This window comes from Arachis hypogaea, chromosome 15, assembly GCF_003086295.3.
Source record: "Arachis hypogaea cultivar Tifrunner chromosome 15, arahy.Tifrunner.gnm2.J5K5, whole genome shotgun sequence".
NCBI classification, from domain to species: Eukaryota; Viridiplantae; Streptophyta; class Magnoliopsida; order Fabales; family Fabaceae; genus Arachis; species Arachis hypogaea.
In genome coordinates, this window is record NC_092050.1 from 8,915,017 (window position 1) to 8,927,842 (window position 12,826).

At 37.7% G+C, this 12,826-nt stretch overlaps 1 protein-coding gene across 1 annotated transcript; it reads right to left on the reverse strand.

The window, feature by feature from the left end:
* Positions 1-201: 201 nt before the first annotated feature.
* On the reverse strand, positions 202-12,540 carry LOC112748713 (uncharacterized). Its single transcript, XM_025796954.3, has 24 exons — positions 12,095-12,540; positions 10,632-10,741; positions 9,802-9,967; positions 9,598-9,698; positions 9,396-9,468; positions 9,159-9,297; positions 8,798-8,958; positions 8,514-8,638; positions 8,335-8,434; positions 7,543-7,639; positions 7,038-7,089; positions 6,802-6,903; positions 6,562-6,708; positions 6,256-6,418; positions 5,946-6,176; positions 5,187-5,353; positions 4,775-4,903; positions 4,389-4,506; positions 4,072-4,267; positions 3,804-3,915; positions 3,578-3,732; positions 1,602-3,018; positions 1,257-1,451; positions 202-1,030 (listed from the first exon to the last, which is right to left on the reverse strand). The coding sequence occupies exons 1-24, from the start codon at positions 12,225-12,227 to the stop codon at positions 560-562; spliced, it is 4,860 nt and encodes a 1,619-aa protein (XP_025652739.1). The 5' UTR covers positions 12,228-12,540; the 3' UTR covers positions 202-559.
* Positions 12,541-12,826: the final 286 nt, after the last annotated feature.

Consider the following 12,826-nt stretch of genomic DNA (forward strand, 5'->3'; position numbering starts at 1 on the left):
AGACTGAGAGACAAAGGCAACCACACAGTTCAACATTTTACGTATAGACTGATAGACAAAGGCAACCACAGATGGGAACAGTAAACCGGGCACCGTTGATCCAAGACCCTTTTCAACGATATCGCTGAGAAAAGGGTGTTCGTTAAGCAATTAAAAGAATTAAATTCTGCACAAAAGAATGAAAGATGATGTCTTGTTTACCCGAATGAATATATTACTGATAAAATCGCGCTCAATAACACTTTCTAACTCAAGGATGAATGAATGTTAGAATTACTGGAGACAACTCTCCATAATTACAGAAAATGCGTAATCAGTAATCACACATCATGATTCGCAAAATTGAAAGGAAAAAAAAAAAAGATAAAACCAAAAGAAAAGGCGGCAGGAGCCGAGACCACACAACTAATCACACAACTAAAGTAGTATACAAAATGGAAGAACTGTGGTTTTCCCAGATTACGAGCTTTTTCCAACCAGTTTTGCTTCTCTTTACAACAGCTTTCAGCTTTACTAGTGATACATGTTTACAGCAATTAAAATCACACATCTTAGTTAGTTAACCAAATGGCGAAGGAACTGGTCCTGCAGTTGCATCCGATCTTTTGATGCTTCCCATTCCACAGATGATGCATCCAGGGGCAGTCACGGCTGAAAATTTGGCTCCACATAAATCACATACATCATATCCAATGGTCGACAACCTGCTTAGAGTAGCAGAACAAAATTGCGAAGGGTCTTCCAATGGATCAATAGACTTGTTGGTCAAGCCCCTCTGAACACACAAGTCGATCAGGCTCCTAAATTCATCTTGTTTGCTTGGAGGTGCTTTAGAGAACAGCAGTTCGAGCATTTGCTTGGAATATGCATAATTCTGCACCTCCATGTTTCGTTTGATGGCAGTTCGAATGCAATTTATTCTGTGCTTAGCCAGAAGAGGTAATGAGCCCAGATGGCGCGAAAGTCTTGCCATCTCATCTTTTGCACTGATTGCACTAGGACCATGGACCCTTTGCAGACGTCCAATTTCCTGCATTCATGAAGAAAGCTATTTGAAGTGGACAAATATATGATTGTTAAGGTAGGAGGTAAACTGCTCCCATTGCTTTCTTAATTAAACAAGCATCAACGTCAAGGAAAACTACCACGATGGTAATGATGCCTTATGGAAACAGTTCATTTATCTAATTTGTTATTTTGGTCAGAATGCATTCATTCTATCTATGTTTCTAAGATTTGAGGCATGATGACAGTACCTGAAGAAGAGTGACAGCTATCTTGTATTGAGCACAGATTGTTGCCTGAGCTTTTATATCACTTCCACGGGATTGTTCCTTAGCCAGTGCAAGAAAAGCCTCATCAAAGCAAGACAACGCATCCGAAAGATGATTTAGCTCAAGGTGAGCCAGTCCAGTCTTGAAGCATACTGAAGCAGCAGCCCCTCGGGGAACCTGACACAGGAGTCATGAGATTGGAAACAAATAATGAAAAATCGTACTTGCTGAACAATAGGAAACTGGAACTAAAACAGGTTTTTACTCTAGTTAAAAGTGTTGGTCATTCAACATCTATATGGATGCCTATCATGTATATATTTATACCTGTCCAGGTCGTACGGTAGAAGGTGGAGAACTAGCTTGAGAAGGCTTTCCTGAATCAGCAGAATTTGGTACTCCAAGTACACTAAGATCAAGAGGTTGGGTGGAAATTGATGTCTGTGGCTGCAATTGGGGCATGACTGCAGCCTGAGTTGAGGGTTGTGGTGGGACACCACCATCCGGAAGTCCTATAGACTCAATTGGAACAACAGGTTGTTGACCAGCTTGAGGGGGAACAGCACCTTGACGGCTGAAATCAGCTCCAGAAGCATCAACCTGGCTAGGAGTCCTGCTGCTGTCATTCCCTTGGATAAATTTGGAGAGATATGTCCCAACAGGAGCCAATGTTGCAGCAACCTGCAGGGAATCCCTTGTATTCTGAAAGAAGTCCTCTGGAATAGGTCCTGCCTTAAGTCCTCCACCTACGGACCCCGTAGTTGGCTGTGAAATTGGTTCTGGCCGAGTAAATGCATCGGTACCAAACAGGTCACCAGCAGCTGAAACAGAAGCAGCCGTTCCGGCTGGTGCAACCATGCCGGCAGGAGCTTGTAGGGAGGAAATCTGGCCAAACTCCTGGCTCCCACCACTTAATGATGCCCTGCTCCTTGACGGAGCTAACCCTTCACCAAGTTTAAATTTACTAGTGGCTTCTTTAAGCTTATTGACATCCACTGTAGATGAGGAAATGGGTTTGTCTCGAATTCTAACACGTATTTTTCTGGTTTTTGATGCTCCTTCTTCATCACTACTGCTACCATCAGCAGCAGCTCCATACATGGATTTCTTAAATTCTTCTTCTGCTTTAGCTTGTTCAGCAGAGGAACTGGCAATCTGTTTATTAAGGGTTTCCAGACCCATTAATGAATCACCTTTGGAATTTTCAACCCCCTTCAATTGGTTAGTCATGGATTCAATGGAGGATGCAAGACCATTTGCTTTAACATCATTACCTGCTGGGATGAAGGATTTAACCAAGCTATCTTCCCTTACCTCTACAATGTTTCCTCTTCCTTTAATTGAGCCTAAATACACTCCAATATGATCTACAATAATAGATGGAATTGTACCATCATCAGTCTTCATATATGGTGTTACCTCAGCAGCAAGCTCCCACTGAGGTATATCCTTTGCAGTAGTAGGGGTTTTAATTTCCCAGTTTCCACCACCCCATTCAGGTCCTTTAGGAACCATACTTTCTGCGGCAAAGTTAGCAAATATGCCTTGTGTCCATCCAGTAGATCGAACTCGTAAAATCCTCTCACAATATCGCCTCAATTCTGAATCAAGATCTTCTTCTTCCAACTTCTGAGCAAGGCGCCTCATGGCACTTGGATTCAGGTGGCATATAAACAGATCAAGCATACTTTCGTAATCAGCTATGACTTCAAAGGTTTCTTTTGCTCTATCAAACTGACCAAACCTGTAAGAGATCTCAAATTACAAAAGTGTGGGCAAAAATTTCTATATCACACTACCATGTAATTAAAGGATCATCAATAGTATGAGCACTGCTAGAATATTAGGTAATGTCTTATTGTTTGTGGGTTCCAGCTTGAATAGGTAGTCCTTGACATATGAATCCTTTATTTTAAATTATCATATTGGTTATATGAGGTCTAGCATAATTAAATAGTGATAAAATTTGGTAAAATCTATCTATCATTGGCTTTGGCTCCTATTAACATGTTAATGAGTTAATCAACCTATATGTTAGGCAGCTCTAGTTCATTCACACTCTTGCTATATTAATTCACACAAGAATAAAAAACAATTATGAAAATATAATTATTGAGGAGATGCAATATATTAATTTTATGCATCAGCAATTAACTATTGACTGGGACAATGAAGTAGAACCAAACACAAGCAATATTGAAAGAAAAGTAATAGCTAATGGAGCATACTTTCAGTGTAGGTATTAGTTTGAAGAGGTATAAAGAGCCTATCATATGTACAATAAAATTTGCTAGTCAACCTACCTGATACAGGCATAACCCAACTGCCTGAACTGATGAAATAAATGCGATGTAGGAGGACATCGTGGATAATCTCTTGAACGCAGAAATTCATCTTTCAAAACAGATAAAGCAGTGGAAAACTTCAGAGCTTTCACAGCATAGACACCTCGCATCACCTAAGGTCACACCTCAACAAGATTAGATAGGCCATAACTAAAGTGGCAGGACAAAAGAATTTCATCATTACCTGGGTGAACTGTGGACCTGATTGGGATAATGACACTGCCAAATCTCCACAAACTGGAGAACCTCTGGAAAGGATGTCGAGAGACCTTGGTGTTATGCGCAGGCTGTCAAACCTTCATACACATAATAATTTACAGTATTAGTCATTACCAACTTTCATGATAAAGAAATGTAAAAACACAACTTTATGTCTAAAACTTTATAAGATATAGAAAGAAGCTAGATTTTTCCTAAGGATGTCCTAATACATATGTGGTAGAGAAGGAAACCTTGACGTTATTTGGTATAGTATTTCTGACAAGTCAAGTTTCTGCTCAAAAGTTTGCTGCATTGTAGCAAATCCGATGAGAAGAGGCTCAAGAAGACCAACAAGACAGCTTTTAATCTCAACCCCCTTCTTCTGTCTGGGATTTATTTCTGTGGGGCTAGCAAGCAACAATCGATCATTCAATGCACCAACCAAGACTGAGAAATTAAAAGAAAAAAAAAAATCATTAGTACAATACCCTACAATATTTTGACAGAATAAAACATCCAAAGCAGATGGCTAAGATACAATGACATCCCAGCATGCAGTAACAGTTACCTGCATAAGGCATACTAATTGAGAGGATAGTCCTAGCTTTCCCATCCCAACCAAGTATACTGATAGCAGTGGCAGTAGAAAAAAGAAGGGCAGGTCCAACCCATAAGAGTGATCTAAAGTGGGCAACAGTTAAGGCTTTAAAAGCAAGGTAATCCACATGACAAGTACAATTTAAGGTCTGCTCAGCCAAGTAGGAAGAAAGTGGAAAGGTATAAATAAAGAACACTGAAAATGATCTTCAACAGAATTCCTGGCTTTGAGTGCAAGTGAGTAGAGTTTATTTTCCACTTTCTCATTCATGTTATCTGGGCTAATTTAAATGTGAATAAATGGTTAGTTGATTTTAAACTTTATAAAAGAGAGTAAGAAACAAATTATAAGGATATTGAAGGAAGTCCCTTGTCAAAATTTGTAGAAGTGCCTGCAAGTATATCGAGAGCTGCTGAAACTATAAGAACTCTATGTGTTGTTAAAATTCCTGCAACATGTCCCCTAAGAGTCTCTTGCCAGTGCACCTGTCAAATTTGAACAAAAATGATCTGTTACCAATCAGAACCATAATCAGGGCCCTTTAATAACACTTTTTTTTATATATGTATTCTCGAAAACAAATAATACTAGAACTAAGGACTTTTATGAAGGAAGGCAAGGATTAAAAAGTTGCATTCTCATTGTGAGTGATACGAAAGAACTTTATTTTTTTTTATGCAAATTACAAAAAGGTTTTCACTGTTATAACAACAGAGCAAGCTCTAAGTTTGTAGTTAATAATTAAATAAGCATGGTTTTGAACAGTACCTGCAGTACAATCTCATGTCTTCTCAATTTGATTGACTTTTTGCCCTCACCCTTGGTTGATATATAGTGACCATCAGAAGTTGAATTTGAAGTTGAAAGGCGGTATCCTTGTATGAGCTTTACTAATCCAATCTGGTTCCCATGAGTAGCAAACATCAAAGTTGAATCTACAACCAAAAGGACAATTTTCAATATTTTATACCTAACAATAAACTACTGCTAAGCGCATAATGACTGTTTATGGGTAGAAAGGGATCTATTGACCCCATATTAAGACTTGACGCAGTTATGGTTAATGATTTTTGTCTAGATAATTATTTAATAAATTCAACTGCCAAAATATGATTAAATATTATTGGGACAAAATATAATTATTTTAACACTAAATACATTTACTTTTATAGAAAAAGAAATTTGATTAAGATAAGAATGAACATAAGAGGATGAGACAGATAGTAAATGTTCAAGACCTAACAAACAAAAACATGTGACACACCAATATCCATTTAGGTTTCAGCTAAGAGAACACCCTTAATCGGACCTTTTGTTGAGCCCTAAATGGGGGCCAAAAAGGTGATCATGTAGCAGATAAAATCAATAGTTTAAAAAGAATTATTAAAATAATGGATTTTGTGAAAATTTTAGTCCAATTAAGGAGTTTGTGAAAATTCATATCCTAAATGGTAATTCATTTGTGTAAAATGTTTATTAATATCATTGTCAATAGATCCCATGCATACAAACAGTGTACTCAAGTACCTAATGGAGTAGAAAAGATCCGATCAACTTCAGTCTCAAACAGAAATGGCGTAGGACCACGAATTGAGCCAACATTAGTTTCTGTAGGTTGGTCTTCCTGGAAAGCTTTTTCAATTTCCTTAGGATCCTGCAAGGCCCCTCCTGGTAGAACATACAATGCCAACCCTGTCTTGTCATCATCGAGAATGGCAAATTGGTTTTCATTGGGACCAATAAATGCTGCATCTCGACCTACAAGACAATCGAATTATTATGTCACATAAAGCATGACCAGCAATAGAAAAGAAATACATTCCACACGTGGAAGTACCTTTCACTGTGCTGCTTTTACTATTTGCTGTCTCTGCGACAGTATTTTCCCAGTACAGCACAACTTCATTTGTAGCACCACTAAATTCATAAACTATAAGAAACAGGCGTTGCTTTTTACTGTAAATCAAGTATTTTGCATGATACTCCACGTTCCCAGGAATCTATACAAGGGGATAAGCATTAGAAGGTTGAATACAGGATTCCTTTTCACTTACAACACCCACAGGAATCATAGTATCTACACAAATCTATACAAGTTACAGGGACAAGATACATGTTAAATATACTATACTCTCCACATTACCGAATTATAGAGCTTCCTGTAGATACTCTCAGATCCAGATGAGAGATTATGTGCCACAAGATTTGGTCCATCCACAAAGAAAGCCCTGACAGGATAATGAAGAACTCGGTTTGCTTTGCTAAAGAAATTTAGCTCCAAATGAAATGGCTGGCAGTGCATAAATTGTATCAGTAGAATGAACCCAACAGAAGTAAGGACAGGCAATCAAGTACCAGAATCAGATCGCCAAAGGGATCATACCTGGACAACTGGAATGTCCTTCAGGTGATGCTTGGTATCCAAAACAGTGATCAAGGGCAAGCGAGATATCGGAGTACTTTTTGCATGGCCTTCCATGAAATGCTACAAGGACAACGTGGAGTAAGGGAACATACAACAGCATCCACCAAATTTCGTGATCAGAATTCAGGTAAGCTATTGAATCCTTCTGACTTGAGGCTTATAAGAAAGACAAAAAAAATATGAAAGTAACATACACTGTAAAGAAAAGCTTTCCTTGCAATGTCTGATATCGTAAGATGACCGTGGCTGGAAGAAGGAGTGAGATTGTCAATGACGGCAGAAGATAATTACATGTCACATGCTTCATGTACTATATAATGGCAGGAGAAAATAATCAATATTGAGTTGCAAAAGCATTTGTAATGGTTTCAAAACTCGAACTAGTTAGTTAAGGCTTAATCTCCAACAGAAGTTTATGGAAAATCAATCCCATGGGAAGCAGCATGATATGCATAGTGACACGCTAATATTACGAAATTGTCACAGCAAAATCTAACAAGCAGGAACAGATATCAAGTACAATTTCAGATATATGCTATTCAGTATATACCCAATCAACCTTCATGACCATAAATCAAAGCAAAAACATTGGGGGCATTTGAGTGAAATCATATAATTAACCGATTGAATTCAAGCCCCATTTTTCTATATAGTTCAGGTGGCTTATTTTCATCTACCTAATTTCAAATGCCAACTCACCCTTTCAGATGATGTTCTTGTAGTTGAGCTTGAAGCTGATGATCAGCTAAAACTCCAGAGGATCCCAAGGCTGCCAATTTTTCCTTTAACACAGATGCTGCATAGCAATTCTACTATTAACATATGTGGAAAGGAATAGACAGAGAAAAGGCAAATATTCAATAAACATGACACGCATGGTTCTAATAGAAGCAAAAGAGAACACACAGCATGCAACAGTAACTTCATAAAATAAGTACAATTATGTGCATCACAAATGAGTATATATACACATAGATACAAACATATATGATAGAAATTTAAATGACTAAATTAAGCCTTGCAATTGAAGACATTCCACAGCATTAGGTGGTTTGGACATGTTGAGAGAAGGTCAAACGAGCATCTAGTTAGGAGGAATCAGATTAAGTACAGACATGATCCATGACTGGACACAATAGCATTGTTTGATCCATATAGCCAACCACAACTAATGGGCTAATAATTTGTTGTTGTTGTGAAGACATTACATAAAATTGTGCACTAAAAGGAAATTCAAATAGAATATTATGAAATATATTTATGAAAGGTAAGAAGAAAAGAGAGGGGGGGGGGGATAAATCACATGCCACAAAAAAAATAAACATGAAAGCTCAGTGAATATTATGAAGCATCATAATGACAAGTGGAAGTATAGTGGAAAACAAACCAAACACAAATTGTAGAAGTTTTTATTTCTTCAAAATTCAAATAGCAAACATTCTGAAATACTAAGGACATTAACTGTGATTCCAGCTAAATAAAAACAATTACCTGACGATCCCCGTGCACTTTGCAAAACTGCAAAAAGTTGCTTTCTCCCTTCTCTACTGGATGTGGCCTTACTTTTAGAAGGGTCTCCACTTGGTACGTTCTGATAAAATGAACACCAAATTTATATTTACTATATTCACTTGCAAGCAAAATATAAGAAGTGTAAGGTCACACGTAACTGCAAACACTAGTGCTGCTAAATTAGATTTTGGATGAAATTCTAAAGTTTTAATCCGTGGTAAGGGATACACTGCTTCTCCACCCTGTTGCGAAAGGATGCGAGGAATATCCAGTGATTCAATTGCTGCATCAGAAAGTAGTATCTGTTAGAAACCAAATTTACTGAAATGAAAAACAGAATAGTGAAGCAACAGAAAACTTAGAATACAATTAATATAGGCGACACAAGCTTTCAAAAACAGAGGAAATACAGAGTACAGTCAGTAAGAGTTAAGATAGCTACCGGCAGTCTCAAAAAAATTTGCCTGCACAGGAGGTCTGTTAGGATTAACTATAACCCGTGTTTTCCAAACTTGCAAATTCCCATCCCTCGTTACTGTTACAAGTAAACGCAACAAGGCTAGCCAAGCAACTGATGTTATCGGCTGTGAGCTAACTTGTGTTCTGAAATAGCAATAATAAAATGCACAGATCCAAAGTCAAGAACAAGAGCAACAGAAACTTCAAGCCTCATGTTAAACATTGCCAACAACTGGCTGGAAAAAAAATGAAAAACAAATGCAAAAGAGAGCATAACTATTACCCTAGGTTGCTCAATTACAGAATGAGAAAACATCAACCATAGGTAAATTACAGCCACTCACATTCCAATCAAACTAGGTCTCTCAGTTGATACATCCCATGCCAGAAGTGTACCACGTCGATCACCAACAAAAATCCATTCGAGAGTTGGATGAAATGCAAATGCACCAGCTCCATTGAGCTTTATAGTATTATTATCAACTGGAGAGAAAACAATAAGTAATAAAACTAAAGTTATGATGTTCAAGAGAAATATAAACCACATCAGCAGGAACAAGAAGCATGGTAAATTATCTCACGTTGCAGAGTGTAATGAACGGCATAGGTGTGAATGTTATATGCTCGAATCAGACCTTCTGCATAAGCAACATACTAAAACAAAAAAAGCAATTAAGTCAAGAAGGAAATGTTTGAAGCACCACTAGAAGAAAGACCAATAACTATATCTTTCTTGCAGCAGAAATACAAATAAGATGAACTACATATAATTAAACATATTACCAGAACGGGGAGGCGAGGATGACAGGCAATATTCACAATAGGCTTCTTCAAATCTGTCTTTATTTTTGTGGGTGCTTTGCCACCTTCAACAGTTCCAACAACTTCATTTATGCAAAAACAGACAAAGCAACAAAATTGTTACATAAGTATCAAATTATTGACAACAGCATATCTATCTCCACAGATAGAAACCAGACATCTAACCTGTCACACTCATTCGTTTATGAAAGCCAAAAAACACAACAGGTTGTAGTGGGGTCAAAGCCATATGGACTTCTGTATCAGAAGAAATTTGGTCTGTCTTCTTCTCTGGTGAATGCAATACAAATGTTTGCTCTAGGTCAAAATCACAAGTTCGTAGCGTACAATCCTACAGATAAAAATCCAGCAGTTGTAAGTATAAGAAACTTCACAGTCACAACATACAAAAGAGTATAGAACAGGATTGAGAGACACTATATTCAGAAAGAATTACTCTCAAACATATAAAAGAGTACGACACTGTGAACCATATAGCTTTCCCGTTTTTCTCGGTCTTGTTCTACCTTTTAGCTATTGAACCACCCTGCGCATAATCTGTTTTAATAGGACATGTACAAGCCTTTTCCATATAACCTAAGATGAGACAACCATTTTTACACAAAAAAGCTGTATCCAAACTATGTTTAATGCATGTATTCTTAATCCTAACTTGTTTAGTATATTCACTAGTCCAATACAATATCCTGATATCTGCAAGATTAAAATTTGTTTTGTAGTCTTTATATCATCCAACACTTCGTCCCACATGGTTGCTGCCACAAAATTGTGTGGTAAATTTTTTCCTGAAGCTTGGGAGGTGCTTTTTATCTTTTATCACAAATAACGGTTGAAGCACTCCTCCATTCATCCACCTAGTTTGAAACCTATAGTTTACACCTATCTTTATTTTCGAATTCCCATCACCGCCATGAACTAAGAAATCTAGTCAAAGAATTATTTTAAACAATAGTTTTATCCACATAAACAACCAAGCAAAGTTTACTAGGCTCAACCTGGAGGATTGCAATCACAGTGTGCCCACTTGTAGGACTATAAGACATACGGACAACAGGTGCGCCAATGTCAAGAGCAGAAATCTTGCTTCCTGTTAATGCATCAAATTCTGCATATATGGAAAGCATACAAATAAGTAAGGGAAAAATCGCCAAAAGAATGTAAAATAGCAGGGGAAGGAAACAGCACACAAGAAAGGTAAGACTACTCCACACAATCAACTCACAAGAATTAACTTGGGAAATCGATGGCTCATATACCATGCAATAATAAAAGATTGTTCTTATTGGTACATACCTTCAAACACAAAAGCTTTATGAGTAAATCTAGCAATATAAATCTAGCACTTCTGTCATAGTAGTTATGAATTACTGGCACATCCGCCTAATTCTGGATAGGTTTTTTAATTCAACACTGAACAATGACTTTAAAGGCTTGCTTGAAAAGTCAAATTGGACACAGCTTATTCATAACTGAAGCACTAAATCTAAAACAGCAAACGTAATCTTAAACTTGTGCATATGTTGCATTGCTTCATATGTATTTGTTTCTTTATTCTTGGGGAGAGATTAATGTAACGGAAGGATTAAATGCTCCAAAACAGCATGAAATGACAAAAAAAAACAACAAAACCTTTTCCACTAAGTAGGATCATACATGGATCAAATGATGCTGCTATCTCATATCATACAAGAAAATACTCCTAACAGAATGAAAAACAACATCTGAAATGGGACTGGGAAAAAAGAGAGAGGTTATATTAAAACATTAAACCATGAAAAAAATCACGAGAATAAAAATCCATGTTAAGTCTTAGATTTCAGAAGATTAATAGTTGACTCCAAATTGGCAAGTTGGAGACATGCAGGCTTGAATCATGCTTTTGGGGGCACTGAGTCAAGGGATATAAATAGAATTACATGGCACAAAAACTCAAGGTGAGGACCTAGTATTCTAAATAGAGTGATGAGTAGAATTATCATCCACCACTATGGATATAATTCAAGAAAAATTTCTAAAGTAATCATAATCAGTTGTCCCAGCTCCAAACAAGCTTCAAGAAGAATGATTGATAATGCTTCAGATAAGAATAGGCGAAGCCATACCAACTCATCAGCTAATAAGAACCAATCAAAACTAAGAACCATGGCTTAGTTTTGGTTTACTTAAATTTATAAGCTACGAAGTACAGTTCGGTTCAAGGCTGAAGCACAAAATCAACTACACTATAGCTTGAACACAGATCAATTCAGGAGCATAAGTAGCTTATGCCACGCACATCCTCGTAACTTCTGATCCACAATCATAATAAGAACCGAATTTCATCTTCAATCACAGCTCAACAAGCAACGATCCAACAACATAGAACTTATCCGATTACACAATTATCTAAGGTTCCATAATTAAAAAAAAAAAAGCAAAATACAAGAGAGAGCGGGAGCGATGGTGCGTAGTTACTGACCGACGATGTAGGTTCCGATGGCGACGGCGACGAGCGCCTGGTAAGGATGGAAGGTGGCAGCATGAGGCTGCAGAGGCCTGACGCCACGCCCTACATGGCGCAGATCCAGATGCTGCAACGTTGTCCACTCCATGGATCCGGTTCGGTTCTTGGAAGCCAATCTCAGAACATCTAATACAACTCCATCGTTAAATTGCGGATTCCCATACGGGAACGGGATCAAGAGGATTCAGATCTTGCTCGAAGTTCAGTACAGATGCTACGTGAGCTTGGAATCGGAACAACGATCTGTACTGTAACTGAAATGGAATTGGAATAACGAGGAATTGCAGATCGCAGAGCAGAAGCAAAAACCACTCCAAATTCAAACCGGGGGAGAAGGTTGAAAATGGGAAGAACGAAGAAGAAATGATGCAGGAATGACCATCGCCAACAGTCCAACACTGGCCCCTAGTAGTGGGCTGATATGATCCTGTAGGCCCATGGGCTGAAATTTGGATCCAGCAGTCAGCACAGGCCTCACAAAATGTATCGCCTTCTGCCCAATTTTCCCAGAGTCCTTACTTATTAAATGTTAGTTTGCTATGACCAAAAGTTTAAAAAGTGTACTGGGTTTAATAATTAAGAGTGTGCCTATAGTAGGGTGTAAACTATACCAAAAAAAAAAAGTAGGCCGTAACTTGACCAAAAAAAAGTCAGTTTCAATTAACTAAGAGTAAAATAATTACATTA